The 19,358-nt window shown below is 36.5% G+C and overlaps 1 protein-coding gene and 1 long non-coding RNA gene across 2 annotated transcripts in view; both read left to right on the forward strand.

Moving 5' to 3' along the window:
- LOC113229058 overlaps positions 1-733 on the forward strand; it is a 2,580-nt gene extending 1,847 nt beyond the window's left edge. The window contains exons 2-3 of the long non-coding RNA XR_003310375.1: positions 246-311; positions 708-733. This is a non-coding gene — a long non-coding RNA (uncharacterized LOC113229058). The remainder of the gene's footprint in view (positions 1-245; positions 312-707) is intronic.
- LOC113229015 (dipeptidyl aminopeptidase-like protein 6) overlaps positions 1-19,358 on the forward strand; it is a 566,288-nt gene that overhangs the window by 472,353 nt on the left and 74,577 nt on the right. The window contains exon 2 of the mRNA XM_026462486.1: positions 12,317-12,524. Within this exon, the coding sequence (XP_026318271.1) occupies positions 12,317-12,524 (208 nt within the window). The remainder of the gene's footprint in view (positions 1-12,316; positions 12,525-19,358) is intronic.

Genomic DNA, 19,358 nt, shown 5'->3' on the forward strand with positions numbered 1-19,358 from the left:
TCAAGATTGTTTACATTTATTTAAGTACCTAAACAGATGGACTATAGTCAAAGTCAAAGTAGAATAATCTTTATTTCATAGGTAAGCAAATTACACATGAAATGGTCGTACTGATTAAACTCTACTGCTCATTCGTAAGGCAGATGGCCCTGAGAAGAATAAGCAGGAAACTCTAGGGTTTGTTCTATGTAATATACATTTGAATACATTTATCATTACAATATTTATTGTCTTCTACATCTTAGATCGAGAAAACCTGAAAGAGGGAGAGAAAGAGAAACGAGTCACTACCACGGATTTTTGTCATCCAAGTACGCAGAAGTTGTATAATAACATTTGGTATAAAGTTTTTGTTTCACTATAGTTTGAAGCCTCGTAAATGGCAAATTTTGAATATCAATCGGAATCTTATTATGGAAACGTATTCCTTAAATGAATTTGAGACTTTATGAAGACGACTGTCAGAAAGTAACATTTGTTTGTTTATTTTAATGTTATTCAAATTATTATTATTTTAACTTTACGTTCAACACCTGATTGGGTACCCGGCCGCTATAAGCAGCCGTTGCAACTTTTTTAGTCGCAATAGAGTTCCTTATAAAAGAGTTCATCTAGGGAAGTACTGCCACGTTACCATTATATGCATATATGCGTTACCATTATAGCATTACTGTGTTCCAGTTTGAAGGGCGCTGGTGAAATTACAGGCACATGAAGCTTGACAACTTATATCTCAGGGTGATGGGCGCAGTAGCAGTGCCCTCAAGGTCTTTGCGATTTAAGCTCTGAGTGGCACTGCAACTGTTATGGATAGGCATGTCGCTTACCACCGAGCGCACGACTGGTTCGTCCCGTCACTTGATGTCATAAAAAAAATCGGCCGTCGTTTGGCGAACACGACCGAGTCGCCTGACTTTTTTTTTAAATAAAATGTGAGTGTGCATGTGAGGTCGATGGAGCGTACACATCTAAATAATACCTATTCACTCTCGCCTGAAAAGGCCCAAGATATAACGATCAGGAAACACGTCTGCAGGTAGGGAATTCCACTCTTTAGCCACTAGCCATATAAATATGGAAGCGTAACGCTTCGTGCGGATCTTTGTAGTATATTATTTCGAAACGTAACTGCCGAAAAAGGTTTATTTGGCAAGCCAATGTGGAAGGTATTCAGGCTGCAATTTTTTGTAGCAGTAGAGTTTAATAATAATAACGCACACACTCAACATAGCCCCGCACTAAGGAAACCCTGTGTCGCGGGTGCCATGGGCGCATCAATAGACAACCACAAATTATACCCAAACTCACGAGAAAAAAAAATAGGCCATACAAATATTTCTCCCGGCCCGGGAATCGAACCTGGGACTTCAGCGTGGCAGTCCGGCATGGTAACCGTTCAATCACAGAGGCAGTTACAGAGGCACTTTGGAATATTCACAACATAGGGGTGGTACCCAAGCCTACGTCTGGTCCCGCGATGGTGGAAAGGGGAAGGTGGAATCAAATTATGCAGTTCCATCGCAGATTCTCCTTGATTTATCCTGTAGAAACTGATAAAATATAGAAGTATATCATCATATTTAAGCACCATGGAAATATTATATAACTGGTGCCACAGTCGCTATTATTTTTAATCTATTTGCAAGTCTCAGCTGCACAGACATGTGTAAACTGCACAAGTAACATCAAACAAATTCAACCAGTCGCAGTTTCAAGTAACGCAAACAAGTTTTAACATTAAGTTAAATCTTACTTTACTCGCCAACGAACAATCCGAAGTTCCCTGACTCCAAAATACATTTGTATTACTGATGGGATTTCTTAGTAAGCAATTTAAATTTCAAGTCCCTTTGCTTTAGTACAACATGTGAAGTGCCTTTGGGACTTCAGTGCAAAACTGAGTTTCATTATTTATGTCTCTTAATGGAGTTATTAGGAACGCCGCCATTTATTAATTTGGTTCTTTTTAAAAAGCTCTTTGTGCGGGTTTTGTTCAGAATTACATATAGAATTTAATTAAATTCATTATTTTTGTAACAAATAAAGCGTTTAGACTTGAAGACATTACTGCAGATTTAGTGAAGTTCTTGCTTATGTTTTTTTTTAGTAATAATTAGAACTTAATTGATGAAAAGCCAAAAGATCATTAACTACAGCATATTTTTTTATGAGAATTATATCAATAGTTTAGTTAGAGCGATTTTTAAACCAGCTGCAAAGTTGTAGGTTTTATTTAATATAATAGCCCATATAATAATAATAACAATAATGCAAAGTAAAAAAGTAAAGTATGAGTTCCAGGGAAGTGCTGCCACCTTACCCATTTCTGCCGCCAAGCAGTAACGAAAGCATTATTGCGTGCCAGTTTGGAAGGGTAAGGGTGCTGGTGAAATTACAGGCACATGGGACTTGTCAACTTATGTCTCAGGGTGATAAGCGCTGTGACAGTGTGCCTCAGATCTTTGCGATTTAAAGCTTTAAGTGGCATTACTGTTATAGACAGGCGTGTCGCTTACCATCAGGTGCACAACTTGTATGTCCCACCCCAATAATAACCTGGTCTGCAAGTGGGGAATTCTCTGTCCTTCCTGGAATCGAAACCCAGGAACTCCTGCAGTGCAAACAATTGGGCCACCGAGGTCGTCTGGTTGGTAGGTGTGCAATGTGCATGCTACGTCGTCGATCTCATCGTCACTTTCCACCAGGTGAGATGGAGGTCACGTGCGCACTTATTTTTTATGAAAAAAAAAATAATTTTGCTTAGTTCGAGCGGCAGGGACGCTGGTTTCATTTTAGAATTTATTTTTTTACAAACGAAATTAAAACCATTTGAAAAAAACGTATGCTATACGCAATTGGCCTTATTTTAAATGTTGTTTTCAGAAAGAAATCCCGTATCATGCCCAATAGTCACCTCTGCGGTTCCACTTTGCAACACATGCAAGTTCTTAAGCTTCACTATAGACTCAAACTTAAACTTAAGTTCAGTCTCTGTGCGAGAAACTTGGACGTGCTACGTGCCACTGCGGTGTTGAGGCGACGTACTTTGCATACTTTCACTCATTGATGTCCTATGATATTACAATGTGGGGAATTCAACTGAGTCCAAAAGGGTATTCGTTCTCCAGAAACGCGCACTACGAACCATAGTAGGCATAAAAGGTAATCAGTCCTGTAGACGCCTTTTTCGAAAGCACCACGTGATGACAACATATGCACAGTACATTCACGGTGTAATTGTTTTTGTGCGTAAAAACATACATATTTACGAGCGGTGCACGGGCGGAGGCCGACTATTGAGACGACGACTACGTAACATAGGAACATTGATATTTAAGAGACATCCGCGAGTAATCGGGCCCCGATTTTACGAACACCTACCCACAAGTCTAAAAAGTGTTACAAATGACGAAGTGTTTTGTTCTCGACTGAAAGAACTTTTATAGTGTAGAGGAATTTCTATTAAAGAAATTGTAATTATATTTTAATTTTGTACGTTTGTATTTTGAAAATATGTAAAGTTTTATTTGTATTTTAGTAGTTCGTATTTTACTTTATTTTTCTTTTAATTATTTTATTTTATATTAACAATAAAATTATTATTTACATTAATGACGATCATGTTATCCCTTGACATTATATTTCGAGTTGTAATATTTTGAAATTGATAATGTGAAATAAATGATTCTATTCTATTCTATTCTACGTGTTCTATTTAGTTCAGTTGATAAAAATATCATTGGTATATGTAAAGTAACCTATTATTGGATACACCACCACCGTTTTCTTGTACAATTTCGAGGTAAGTTTGTATTTTTTATGTGCCGAGAATATTTTTAGGAATCGAGTTTTCACACCGTATGTTGATCAGTGTATAGGTATCTTCAATTTTACTATACATAGTTTGTCCAAAGTGGTTAATTCTACACTTTCAGTGTTATGTGGAATAAACCAAAACCATTTGAGGTTGTATAGACTCGTAAATCTAAACGCTTCATTAATTACAAAAACGTTAGCCAACATACTGGTAGCGTTATAACGTATATTTAAAGCGAAAGAAAATTTTTCAATTGGGTTTTTTTTGCCTTACATTTTATAGGGATTTGGATATACATTACGCTTGTCTTTTTATATAACAAAACAAGACTTTTAATGGAATTTAAACCATTTAAACCATTTGCAATGGAACATATAACTGGAAAATCCTGTAAAATACAACAAAACGACCTGAGAGTTGAATGTCGCGAGTTTCGGGTCAGCTAACACGCTCAACATTTAAAAAATATCATATGGCCTGTCGGTTAGATATCTGTATGCTTGTTAACATAAGTTTGCTAATTAATAGAGTCCTTAAAAGCAGGAGGCAAATCTCAACGGTCATCTTTTTTAATGATTGCTCATCATACTCTGAGACATAAAATAAATTAAATAGATCGATATTTTAATCTGTTCTGAGCTACGCAAAAAAAATTTTTATTTTTATAAATTAACTTTGATAGTTTTATGTTGGGCCTCAAAACTTGGAAAAAATAAAATTTAGATACTTATTTTTAATCCTAAGTAAATGTTGGTTATATTTGTATACTATTATGATATTATAATGTAATTTGACCTCAAAACATGTTATTAGAGATTAGAAGATCAATATAAAAAGATATACTGGTTTTATATATCATCAATCGTTAAAAGAAAAGACCAATATTAAAAAAAGAGGATCGAATATTATTTTTGAATACCAAATATCAATTTAGTTTAGCCCTAGATCAATTAATATGTATGGAATAATTAATATATATATCAACATAAAAGAATATTGTTTTCTCAAAAAGTGCATATTTACAATTGTTCAATTATTTATTTGAGGATCAAATAATATTATCAAATTAATTAATATTAAGGGGTGGCCTGTGACTAAATTCAATATTAATAAGATTTAGGGCAACATTTTCTATTAGAATAACGCAATTACTAGGTGTTAATTATCGATTACTGATTAGATAATTCGTGTATTTTTGATGTTCATTACATTTAGAAATCTTGTTTAGTTTTTTTTTTGTAATAATTATAAATCCTTTCTTTAGTAAACTAATCACTTTTGATATATTATATTTTTAAAAACAAAAATCTTATTCCGAATTGAAAGACACACTTCTCTTAAAATGTCGATCATTGATGCGATTACCCTGCATAAAACAAACGTTCCGGGTACTATCTTTTCAATGCAGAATTTATTTTTAAAAATCACATTAAAAGGCTACACAAAAAATTACTGGAAAAGAAATAAAGTGTCACAGACAACCTTATGACAGCAGTTATTACGTTCCAGTTTTACCACACATTTTAAGTCTCTGTTTTTTTTTTCTGTTTTCCCGACACACATTCATGCGATTTTTTAATATCAAATAATGTATCACTGTCTATTCCGGTTTTCGTCTTATTTACCCACCCTAAAAGATTACAGTAATATTGCCGACAGTACCAGGGCAACAGAACCCCAACGGAACCGAGAGCGGGACGAGAAAAATTACATCGCCTTATATTAACTCTGTTACAAACCACGCGTCAATGTAAATGTGAGTGATACATATGTCACATAATACTTCTCTACAACTGCTGTGTAAGGGCTTGGAAAATGATTTAGAGGCATTTAATTTTTTTCTTCTCGTTTGGACCAAAATCTGGTTACCATTAGGTTGCTAACAGATTGGCTGCATCAAGTTGATAACGACTTCAGGTATTTACTGTAAATATGCAGTCAATCTGTATAACAGCCTTAGAGAACATATTGTAAACTTCATCTCAAAGCTTAAATGCAAACATTCACAGATCAAAGGCTGTCCCGTACAGACGCGAAGTTCAAACCGGATTACCCACCTAAAGTCCATATATGTCTTTCCCGTAAATCTGCAAAATTCTGAATATTGTATCGCTTTGTAGCGGTTAGGTTTTCCAGACTCTGTAGAAGCAGTAGAGCTTCCTCTGAAAGAGTTCTTCTCGGAAGAGAGGGAAGAGGGAAGTACTGCTACCTTACCTATTTCTGCCACCAAGCAGTATTGTGAGCATTGCTGCGTTCCGGTTTGGAAGGGTAATGGTGCTGGTGAAATTACAGGCACATGGGACTTGTCAACTTATGTCTCAGGGCACAGTGGCAGTGCCTCTAGAATCTTTACGATTAAAAGTTCTCAGTGGGACTGCAACTGTTATGGACAGGCTTGTCGCTTACCACCAGGCGTACGACTTGTTCGTCCCGTCACTTGGTACTATAATAAAAAAACACCGTTTCGTAGATGTATGAGAAATCGCATACATATAAAAATTAGATATCACAGCACGCAATACGTTGTACTACAGGCTGGTATCCTTATTACATTATAACGCTATATTATTATTTGGTGATCTACCTAGATAAGAAAAGAACATAAATTGTACGTACGTGTTATTATTTTGATGCTATTCCTGCCCTTCAAATATATATTTATTTCTTAAGTAAGCAAATTACACTTGAAATAGTCGCATCCATTAAAATACTAATTCGTAGGGCAGATTCCTCTGAAAAGAATGAGTAGGTAAGAGTGTCATAGTTCCAGCACCGATGGCATCAAATAAGGGCCTTCGCCGGAAAGCAGAAATCTCAAGAGGCATGTATGCTCAGAGCTCTGACAATATACACTGATAGTATACAATAATCAATATGATAGTATAAAAAAGCAATATACCAGGAATTCATGTATTAGGAATCACAAAACCCTAATTGGAAATTGCGGAAATTCCAGCAGCAACTTCATTATTTATGGTATGCAATAAATAAATATAGGCGGCATTACCATTACCGCCACCTACTATTATTATAAGTTGTACGATAATGGCATAGTATAATAAGACCAAGTAGGGCAACTCCCGCCTCTTTGGCGCATCAATACCTACACCCCACTCGGAGCGTAGGGTTGTCACATAATTATTTTAGTTGGAGCACGTACTGGTTGTAAACATAAATTGAAAAAAAAGGTATTCCTCACAGTGTGTTCGTGCTATATTGAAATAACCTTTGTCAAATGCAATATTGATATTAAAGAGATACAAACTATAAAAGAAAAACATAATAACAATAATATAATAAATGTGTCACGCAATTCCCTGTACTGTGAGTACCAGAGCAACGAAATTAATCCGGAACACCTAGATTTAGTATTAATTTACAATACTTCATTTCGGGAGCTCCTCGTCTAACGCCCATAGTGCTCACCAATAGGCCACCAACGTCCATGTTCAGGAGATATCGAAAAAAACAACAATTCCGAATTTGAGGCACTCTTGTTCAAACAACCATAAGCACGTCCACTTGATGTCATTTTTTAAATACCGAGCGGACGCTTGAATTCTATAGCGAATGGCGCGTGTGAGGACTCTCGCTATGCAATGCAAGTGCCCTACAAGATTATTCCAATGTGTACGTCTGTACACGGCGCGGTACGGGCGTGCACACATACAAGCTGCGATGACATATTTGTATGGAGTTACCATACTTCGTCTTATTCTACTATGATAATTATGACCTCTGCCTGAATGCTGTTGATGCCCGATATCTGCCCTTTAGTAGACTTCATAGTATACAACTATCATTAATCATTTTCTTCACCACTTGTCGGTACCGCATTCCTTTTAAATTTGTATCGAGGTATAAGTAGCTGAATGTAGTATTCACCTGCCTCAATGGGGTTTGGGGGACAAAACATCGTCGAAGGTTGTTTTATAAACACTCTCCAAAGGTTTTATCGCGATGTTTTCTAATACCTTCACGTATAATTCGAAAAGACGTAGTTGTACAGTTGAACTCGGAACTCGTGCAGTCAAAAAATCAAAATCAAAAATATCCTATGTAAACAAATTCCACTTGAAATCGTCGCTTAAACAATACTAAGTACTAACTCATAAGGCGGATTTGTCTGAAAAGAATGGGATTAGGAAACTCTAAGCGTTACTCTTTGTAATAGACATTTGTACAAATTTATTATTTACAATATTGATTTCAAATATCAGAAATACAACCAACCTCAAAAAGTTAAACAGGTCACTACTTTTAGTGTAAAGTTTAAATGTAAAACTCGCTGAAGTCGCGGTTTCTACGTCTAAAAGTAAAAAGTTCTTATTATTTTAATCACGTACGCTGCAGAGGCATTTCGACAACTTAGTTACTTGTGGACAATTTTGCAATTTTTCATCTTAACTCATGCTTGAAGTTTAAATCCATGGCACCCGCGACACAGGGTTTCGCTAGTGCGGGGCTATGTTGAGTGTGTGTGTGTTGTTATTTGCTTTCTTGTCATTAAGAAGCAGATTGTTAACTGCAAACCAATCCTTTGAAATCATTACGGCCTTCTCCTTCAATGGAGAATAAAAGTGCAAAAAAAGAGCAATTAGTGCTCCCTAGGAAGGACAGTTCTCTTTTGGGGCTTTCCCAATTACCCCATTCAAATTTGTATAACGCGGTGGATAAATCAACCAAGAATAACTTTTAGATTTATTTCGAGCATATTTTTTTTATCGTTTCGTAAAACCGCAGCTGGTATAGACTTTTTTTATCACGTGGCGAGGTATAATCCTATGCTTTCTATATCCAACCACTTCCAACAAAATTTCTCCCCAAAAGTTAGTCGACAAAGTGCCTGGGTACAAGAAGTGTGTAGGAGCAATGACGTCAATTGTTGACGTGACAAATGACCACGCTTCATCACAGTTGCGTGAAACGCCTTACGTTACTTTGCTGAACGTGTTGATTTTTGCAAGAAATTCTGCACCACAGAATTGCAACTGAAGAAAGTCGCACTACAAAATCTCAGCATACATGAGAAAACTACAATGTTTTTTTCCACCAAACTCAGATGAAGAAGGAGGAGATGACCTCGATGAGTGAAAGACGATTTAGTCGATTGCACAATATTAACAATAAGTAGCTAGTTTACAAAGGACTACTAAACTAGGACGACTAAAGGATTAGTACCGTAATCGATTTCTATAATAGTTGCTTTTTATTTTATTATTCTTTTATATAATACTTGTGTGGCATAAATTAATTGGTGCAAATCAAGAGCCCCCGCATACTTACTGTGCCACTGAGCGAGCTTCATGCCACTACTTAGGGCATTGGTAAACTTAAAAAATATTCTTTTGCATTATGTGATTTGTGTAATTTTCTATATTGTTTATTTGTTCCATTAGGTTAAATTTTCAACTGAGAAATTTGACACATGTTAGAAATGCGAGTCTTCAAGATAAGGATTGTTAATAGAAATGATATTAACTCAGGGTTCTGCTCACAATACGCAAAAAAGAGTAAATTACGAACGTCGAACAATCCACGACTCCTGAGGAAGCCTCGTAGAGAGGCGAAACACGTGTCTGGTATATTATTGGCAGTGGTGTTTGTGACAATGATTGCTATAATGTGTTATTTATTTTATGAATTTTACGCGGGTGGGACAATTGGAAAGCTGCACCTTATATCTTGAAGTATTTACCAATTAAAAAAAACTCGTTTTTTCAAATTTGCGCCACCAAAATCGAACATGAAACGTCCCCCAAACTGCCTGCTTCCCGGCGCCACCGAGGCTTTTATATTTGGCATTCCTCACAAGAGCACTCTGACTATGGGTTCATTATCGCAACGCCAGTCCTCGGAGGACTCTTTTGTTATCGACACAATTGTGTTCCTGAGGGGGAGGGGGAGTGTTAACGTTTGTAACAGGTGTGCATTATAACAAGCAGCTTTTGTGTTTTTTTGCTGAATCTCGAATGAGTAATGCGGTATAAAAAGAATTTGAGAAGTTTCTGATAGCAGAGTGAGAAAATAACGAATACTAATAAAGCTACAAGATAAAAAGCAAATTGCAACGACGAAGCAAACCGAAATTGCCAACGAAAATGTCTAACTCGAAACAGACCATCAAGAGAGCAACCAACATAATGTTACGGTCATAATTCGCACCTCGTAACAAGGTTTTTACTTGGGCGTATTTTCGGCACATAATATATCCTTAGTAAATAACGTGAACTGCCTAATGGCTATACTTACTGTTCATGTTATCGTGTCTTAATTTTTTCATCGTAAAGGCGTTCCACAGGGTGCTGTTTTGGGACTATTGGTTTATATTTTGGCTTACTTTTCTTATTGTTTACTAAAACTGTAAACATTTACACAAAGCATGAATTCACATGTGGTAAAGGGTATTACAAAGTGTTAATGCTCATTTTACAGTAAACAACGTTACGTCCTTCATGATTACAATGTTTACTGCTAGTATTGTCGTTATGACGTCATTTTCACGTCGTAAGAGTACCACAAGGTGCGATTTTAAGCCCATCTTACAATTTACTTTAGAGTGTTCTTATAAAATGTCGTATATAATAATGAAAAATGATTTGCCGTCAACGACTTTTGGCCTTTAATATAATTCTATCATCTATCAACACGTGAGTTCCACAAGGAGCGATATCGAACCCAATTTTTTTTGTTTGTCGCCTATGAGTTTTTTGTCACTTCTCTGAAAAGACGGTCGCAATCTTTGTAAACAGTCATCATAGTCCCATTAAATAGCGTCAAAAAAACTTTCAGTAGCCACAATTATGCTGTATTGCCATATTTTGACATATCAATTCCACTCAAAAAGATAACAATGTGACTATAGATGCTAGGCAACGTGTTATAGGTTTTAACCACAGCAACAAACTTCACTATCCCGAATTATCAAACAATAAACTACGCGAACAAGGTTTTAATTAACACAGTTCGGGGTGTTTCAGGCGATGCTGTTTACTTTGAAAATGAGCCAAGCAGTGTTAACGATTTTCGAAAATCTGAATTCTATAAGTACACTAAAGAAAATTTTAATAGCTATTGAAACTTGTAGACTACATATAATATTGGACCTAAAATAACTCCTTGTAGAACTACTCCAGTTTCTTTGGCAAATGTTGGACGATATAGTTACTTGTTTTGTAATAGTAGAGCTGATGAATCAGAAGAAGGGCCCCCTTCTTCCGATTCATCAGTTCTACTCGATTGTACTTAAGATCGTAACCTTTATCACGAACAAGCCACTTGCAGTTTTTACGGAAACAAAATTCTTTACATAGTATAAAATCAAAGTCAAAGTGAAAGAATCATTTATTCCATAGGAAAAATAAATTTACACTTAAAAACGTCATTTCTAAGCTACTGCTCGTTCATTACGCTGACATCCCTGAGATAAACGAGCAAGGAACTCTAAGAATTGCTCCTTTCAAATAACCTTAAATGCTATGTAATACACTTTGAATCAAATTTGTGTGGAATCTGGAGCCATGTCGTCTTTTCATAATCTTTATCTAATACGTAGTCTTCAATTTTGTAATATGACATTTCAATCAAAATATTTTTAATGTAGTTTTTATACTTAAGAAATGATAATCTTATTATATGCTCCGGAATCTTATTGTAAAAACGTCTACAGTTCCCCACAAAAGAGTCGTTTACCTTGGGTAAACAAAATCGTGCTACCATGAGTTTGGACTTAGCTCTAATGTTAATATTATGGATATCTTCTTTCTTAATGAAATTATGTATATTTTTACGGGCATATAAAGTATTTGAGTAAATGTACTGTTATGCCACAGTCATGTTACCAGTCTCCTTAAACTTTTCTCTGAGAGAAACCCGAGAGCCTAAACGGTATAAAGAACGAATCGCTCGTTTTTACAATACAAACTACGATCCAGATTGTCATGAATCATGGTGTCATAAACGATTCCTTTTTGTCAAAATTTTAAATTACGTCCATTAATGCCACACGGGACGATATGATATTGTCATCCAAGCTATTGTAAGTTGAACAAACGCAAGATTTGAATTTCAAAAAGTTACTTCAGACATCGATGTCCATTCCAAATGATTATTTACTAAATTATTTGACACTTCCAAAACTCTATCTCTTTTAAACTAAAAGAGAGTAAAAGCGAGAACAATATTTTTTTATTGTAAAAAAACCAACACCACTTGTAAAGCTAAAGGTCCATTATTACAGTTCATGCAAATTATAATATAAAAATTCAAATTTCATAATAAAATTCATGCAAATTATTATGTTTATAATATATTTATTTTAAATATATTTGAATAAGCGGAGTTAAATGTAAATCATAGTGTTATATTTAGTAGCACTACACCTGCTATGGATACGCGTGTCGCTTACCACCAGTCGCGCGGATCGAGTCACTTGATATCATAAAACTGAAAGAAATTGAAGTTTCTCTTATATTAATCTAAGTCCTTTCTTCTTTCCAGGAGTTAGCAGCATCAACGCCCACGCAACGAAACTGGCGCGGTATCCTAATCGCCCTGCTGGTCATTGCAGCAGTCCTGGGTCTGATTGTGTTCAGCATCGCCCTGCTCACACCGGGGGGAGAGGGGGGCAAAGTCAGGGGGAGGAGACCGACCTTGCAGACTCTGCTCGGATTAGGGTACAAGCCCTTCAATGGCACTTGGCTTACAGGTAAGTCTTGCGCTCGATTTTCTTAAATCCATTTCATAACTAAAGTTAAAATGTTTTATTTGTCTGAATAAAAAAAAAAAAAATATTTCTCAATTTGGTTCAACAATGGTAGATCAGGTCCTCCCTTTAAGCAAATGTATGCTTGTGTTGGGAAAACCTTGTAACTAAGCTTAAAACTGAGAATTTACAACAAAGTTACATCAGTGGGTTAGTAATAACTTATTACAATAAAATTTATTTGTAAAGTTTATTACTAATAAGATATAATGATATTTAAAATTTAAAATGGAAAAATTAAAAATGAAAAAAAAAATTAATAAAAATTCAAAATAAAATGAAAAATGTTCAGTATGTAATGTGTATAAAGTTGTGTGTGTGTGTGTGTGTGAGAGAGAGAGAGAGAGAGAGAGAGAGAGAGAGAGAGAGAGAGAGAGAATGTGTGTGAGTGTGAGTGCGCGCATGTGCGTGCGTGCGTGCTTGCGTGTGTGTGTGTGTGTGTGCGTGTGTGTGTGTGAGCGTGTGTGCGTACCTGCGCGAGTATGCATGTTATGTATTTAAATGATTTGTAGTGTTGTTAATTAAGGTATGCGTTCTAAGAGATTTTCCACTTCCTCATAAGAAAGGGTTTTCAACCATTCACTATATATATATATACATAAATAAGAAACGTTAAACATAACATAAGTAGTTAAATAGTGCCACCTTGCCTATTTCTGCCGCCAAGCAGTAATATCAGCATTACTGTATTCCGGTTTTGAAGGGTTAAGGGTGCTGGTGAAATTACAGGCACATGGGACTTATGTCTCAGGGTGACAGGCGCAATGGCAGTGCCCCTCAGATCTTTGCGATTTAAAGCTCTGAGTGCCACTGCAAGTGTTATGTATGAACAGGCGTGTAGCTTACCATCAGGTGCACGACTTGTTTTTCCCGTCACTTTTATACGTTTGTTTGGTTACACAAAGGTCCCACCATGCCGCCTCTTCATATATTTAGACGAAAATCAAACAAACGCCATAAACAAAAAACAAAAGAGATAGAATAGAAGTGGCCAAGCACCGCTTACATTTTAAACAATATTTTTTAATAAAGGTTTATGGCCCGGTTGCAAGATCTTTATGCCAATTTAACAAATCAAGAGAGTAGAACATTTGAGTAGCATCATGTTTGATATTTTAATTTGATTAGCAAAAATACGACGGTCTTTTTTTTAAACTTTTCTGTTAGTAACGAGTACCATAGATAATACAATTTAGGTTCAGAACTAAAGAGAGAGCCCTTGTGATATGGTTATGAAACTATAATAAACAAACACGAAGTTATTTGTATTTATATGTAATAGTTATCTTACTATCACTGTAAGTATGCTGGTGAAATTACAGGCACATGGGACTTGTCAACTTATGTCTCAATGTGACGGGCGCAGACGTAGTACCCCACAGATCTTTGCAATTTAAAGCTGTAAGTGGCACTGTAACTGTTATGGACAGGTTGCCATCAGACGCACGACTTGTTCGCCCCGTCCCTTGATCCTATAAATAAAACACACTGTAACTATGCTTATATTGTTACGTGTCAACTTTCTACAATCAGTGTTTTCACGTGAGTTATGAATTATGATTTCCCCTAGCCACGATCGTTATAACGTCATGACTGGCCATAAGCAGATTGTAATCTGTCAAAGCAAGTATTATATGAACTTTGACGGTGTTCAGGTGGGCTGACAGGGGTGGCTAAAGGTGATGGAGACTTTGTTTACAATTACGCTAAATTGAGATAGCCACTAAGTATCTTACGTATGAGTGGAAAGCTTAGAACTCGTGACGTGGTAAATTTTACCCACTGAAAGACTTTAGAGGTTTTACTGTCGCAATTAAAAAGGTATAAAAACTTTTACCAGCGATGCAAACGCGATGCACGTTTTAAATTAATTAACTAATTTATTTATTAAAAGTATTTATTGTATGTTAATTTAACTTTTCAATTTACAATTAACAAAACAAAATATTGTGCATAAACATATTATACAGATTTTTCGCACATAATTATTCAACTTATGCGACGGTATCTGTGTAATATCAACATTTATTTATTAACAGATTGTACCTAATGCCATAGTATAAACAACAAGTCTTACTTAAGGCGAAATATTTAAACGCAAGCCAAGATTTTAGGACGTGAGGTGTGGGGAACCGCCCATCGCGTCCTGCAATCCGCGCGTTTGAAATTAAGTACAGGTGGACAAAAATGGATACAGATCCAACGTTGACAAGCGCCCAATGAGCCATCATGACTGAAGGCAATTGTAATTTTTAAGTTTATCGAATGTTTGACCACCATGATATTCAATTATTTTTTGTGAAATTACTCCATGGCATTGTTATAATTATTAATACAAAGATCGAACAGTTAGAAAGAAATCCCTTCGGTCCGGTTGGATTCGACCCAACGCTTCTTCATTCAGCCAGGTACCTTTACAGCTATCTCAGCTGACTAGAGATGTCGTTTTAATAATAGCGCTACGGCAAAAAAGTCGTTAAAAACCAGAAAACAAAGATCTGCAACAAGCATATAGAACAATCCATAAGGTTTGCTAGTTCGTAAGGCTTAGTTGGCATAGTGTCTGTCACAATTTGCTGAAATACGTTGATTCGAATCCAGCTGGATCGTTAGGTTCAAGTTTTGGGATAAGTGTGAATTTAATGACTATGGGGCTCCAGTTAAAAACTAAAATTTAGCAGGTTCCCTCTAGTACTTAAATGGAAATATCTCCATATAAAAATTATAAGCAAAGTTAGTCGTTTTATTCTTAAATAATTTGTTTTAGTCTTGTATTTTAGTTTTTTTTCAGGATTCTATATGATCAGATTGAGTACATTCTATCGAGTAACAAATTAGCTGATCTTTAGACAATATCCTTAGGTGTATCGTATATTTTTTGTAAGATTCATTTTTCATTGTTATTATTACGGTAAGGCGGAGTCCATAAAGCCGTTTTTACGAATTCGTTCAATGGGCAACAGAATACGTCCACGAAACTGGTAATAGCATTTAGGTTACACAACGTTTGGGTAAAGGACGTTATTTAAACGTTGTGGGCAAAGTTTGAGACCAGGCAATTGGTGTGATTATCCGGCACGTTATGATTATGATTACTATATAAGGACGGCCAAATGCAACTCCCTTCCATTTCTCCAGTCGGTAAAAACCACTATGAGCAAAATATTTTTAAACTTTGCTTTTTAAATAAACCTCCTAAGTATATTTGAATCCGTGATATTAAATAGTCTAAATATTTGATGTGTCCTTGTCAATTTTCCATTTTGCCTTAATACCTCTCTGTGTTAAACTCAGCTTTTAACATCTATCGACCTTGTGAAGGCTGGTTGGTTTGTGTAAACTGTTCGTCGTACGTAAACTTAACTACCAAGTTTTGAACCCATATAAGCCACTAATTCGACGGATATGTTTTAGGGAGAGTGTTAAGACCTAACAATCAAGAAACGGGTCATTTATGGTAAGATGAAAAAGTCCCAGATTCGATTCCCGATAGGTCCCATTTGGGAATCAACTTTCCTGAATTAGTTGTAGTCTCAGGATTTTGAATAGTATCTCGAAATTTATTTAGTCGTTCTGGTGGTAGTACAGGGATGACATATTTTGAGACCAGGTAAGTTGGTGCGGTTATCTGGCACATTGTCGTTATTATTTATGGAATCTATTTCAGATTCTCGCCTCTCCTCGAATCTTCTAGAATTTTTAAATGGGAGACGCTGTGTTCCCTAGCAATGGCACGGTCGGCCGGGCTCAGGAACTCAGGTTTGAGAACCAGCGAACGATACATGCTTTTTCTTTTACTTTATTAAAGTTATATATTTTTTTAAATAATACCATGTGACGGTACGAACAAGTCGGGCACCTGGTGGTAAGCAATACGCCTATCCATGACTGTTCCAGTGCCATTCAGAGCTTTAAATCGCAAAGATCGTATGGGCACTGCAGTGGCACCTATCACCCTGAGACATAAGTTGACAAGTCCCATGTGCCTATAATTTCACCAGCACCCTTACCCTTCTAAACCGGAAAGCAGTAATGCTCACGTTACTGCTTGGCGGCAGAAATAGGTAAGGTGGCAGTACTTCCCTGGATGAACTGTTTTACAAGGAGATCTACTGGTACTAATTATGAAATTATGAATTAAGAAATTTACGAATCTGTACTCATAAAGTGTGGCATTTCACATATTTTCAAAAAGTTATGTGAACCTTCTTTGGTTTTCTTCATGCTTTCCTTTATGATATCATTCATGTAATGGAACAAAGAAGTCTTGCTGAAGGTGCTAATCGACTGGCCTGTCCATAACACTTGCCACTCAGAGCTTTAAAGCGCAAATATCTAAGGTGCACTGCTGTTGCGCCCGTCACCCTGAAACATAAAGTTGACAAGCCCCATGTGCCTGTATTTTCACCAGCACCTCTACTTTGCCGGCAGAAATAATGGTGGTAGTAGATCCCTGGAGCTCTAAATTACATCTGTTACTAAGTAACATTTTACGAGTGAAAGAAAATGCAAAATGGCCAAATATTTTCCCCAAGCGTTAGGTGTAAATGTTATGATAGAATTTTCTCGAAAGTGTCACGCAAACAGAATGACACGTGTGTTGTTTTCACACTAGAGGAACAAACAACCGTTAGATATGAGCCTTGATAGAATCCGGAGCGTGATAGCATCCTAACTACAATAGATTAGCCCAAAGGTTTGACTGCCTCTGTAGCCTAGCTATTAGCACTGTAGGCACTGGCTGTGGAAGGTAAATTTCGTTGTACTCGTAATTGCTGTGGTTATCTGGTAAAAAAAATGCGGCACTGGGCTTTGCGACCTATTATTTTGGGCCGTGTTATTACAAAGACATAGAATTTAATTCTTAAGTGTAAAGAAAGACCTGCTCTCGTCCGTACATTGTCAGGATTTTACAAACATGGTCTGTTAATGTCGTGCAACCAAAATATCTTTATTCATTTTCGTATACCAGTACAAAGCGGCATAGGTATTTTGAAAATTTTAACGAATACGGTGACCCAACGGTTTGCGCTGGAATCCAATCTTCTCCGGGGTCTTCTCATCCAACGCCGATAGTGGCCAATTCCCGATAGGACCAATTTGGTAAATAAACTTTTCTAAATTGGTTGTGCAGTAGGTGTTCTGGGAAGTGCCCCAGAGTGAATTCCGTTGCTCTGATAGTCGTAGTACAGAGATAAAGGTAAGGAATCACGTCAATCGCTCTGATCCCAAACTAAGTAACTAAAGCACTTGTGCTATGGTTATGACAATCGGAAACGACGACGGTACTAAATATTTAGACCCGAGACAGAATAGAAAAGTTACTTTTTCTGCATTAACCCAGCTGGGGATTGAACTCGGGACCTCAGAGATGGCGACACCGTGAAAACCGGTGTGTTAGCCACTCGACCACGAAAGTTGTCAAAAGTCAAAATTCCCGAGTTTGACACCAGGCAATAGGTATAACTGTCTCGTACATTGTTATTAGTTACATTATATATTTTTTATACACCCTTACAGTGTCATGTTACGTTGTTGCAAAAAATATATTTAAAAACCACTCTGGTAGACTTCGACAGAGACGAATGGCACCCCGTCGGGATTCAAACCGGGGCCTGTTTAATTAAAATTCTCACCCTCACTCTATCTAGGGTGTACAGAAAATCCGCTTAACCAAATACGATAGCTACTTGAAGCGATACTGGCGCGATAGAAAAACATTTATTTAACAAAATGGCGATTGAATTTCGATTCTATTTACATATTGGGTTTATACAAAAAATACGGATCTAATATTTTCGTTTTAATTCTTATAATCTTTTTCCTCACCAACTGTCCTAACCTTTTGTAACGTAGATGAGTTAACACTTAAGATACTGTTGCAGCTGTAGAGCTGGAGTTCCTAGTGAAAGAGTATTGTATATAGCCCCTTAGCCTACGGAGAGACGTTGGCTCTCTATGTTTATAATGGGAAGGACTATGAGGAAGTTTTTGAACTGGTGCCACCGTCCCGTTTCGACTCCCCACATCTCTTTCGTTCCTTCCTCGAACCTGCAAGATGTGGAATGATCGTCACATTGACATGGAGTTCTTCAAAAAGCGTGTTTACAGGGCTCTCAAAGGCTGCCAACGCATAGGCAGCTCATCTGATGTTGCAAATGTCATTGAAGACGATGACCATCTCCCATCAAGTGGCTCGTCTGCTCGTTTGCCTCCTTCTTTAAATAAAAAAGTTTAGATTTAGTTCTGAGCGATACTGCAAATGTTATAGACAGCGTTTCGCTTGCCATCAGGCGCACATGGTGTCATTAAAACAAAACTTCCGCTAGATGCTACAGGGGAGAATCTGAGCGAAAACACGCTAACCTTGGGGCTTTTCCTGGGGCCGGCCAAAGACGGTAATTTCGTGGTTCATATAATTGTAAACCACTCGACAGTAAATATTATTTTTTGAAATTACACAAAAATGGTTGAACGCCATCTAACGGCAACCTACCTAAACTATACAGATAGAGGACGACTTACACTAATAGAGGACGACTTGCACTTTTTTGAGGAAGTCGAGAAGGGAGAAATCAATCATGTTTATGCCATCTCTTTCGTCAGTAAAATATATTTTATAACACTTTAAGCTGGTGATTAATGTAACTAATTATTAGACAAATACATTAAACAAAAATAGTTAAAATTACACACATAAACATTTAATTAATTTAATATGACACAAATACAGATTAAACAAAAGAATAGAAAAAATTCGTCATATCAGTGAAAATG

This window comes from Hyposmocoma kahamanoa, unplaced genomic scaffold (genome assembly GCF_003589595.1).
Source record: "Hyposmocoma kahamanoa isolate Upper Pololo Valley unplaced genomic scaffold, ASM358959v1 270, whole genome shotgun sequence".
Lineage (NCBI taxonomy): Eukaryota > Metazoa > Arthropoda > Insecta > Lepidoptera > Cosmopterigidae > Hyposmocoma > Hyposmocoma kahamanoa.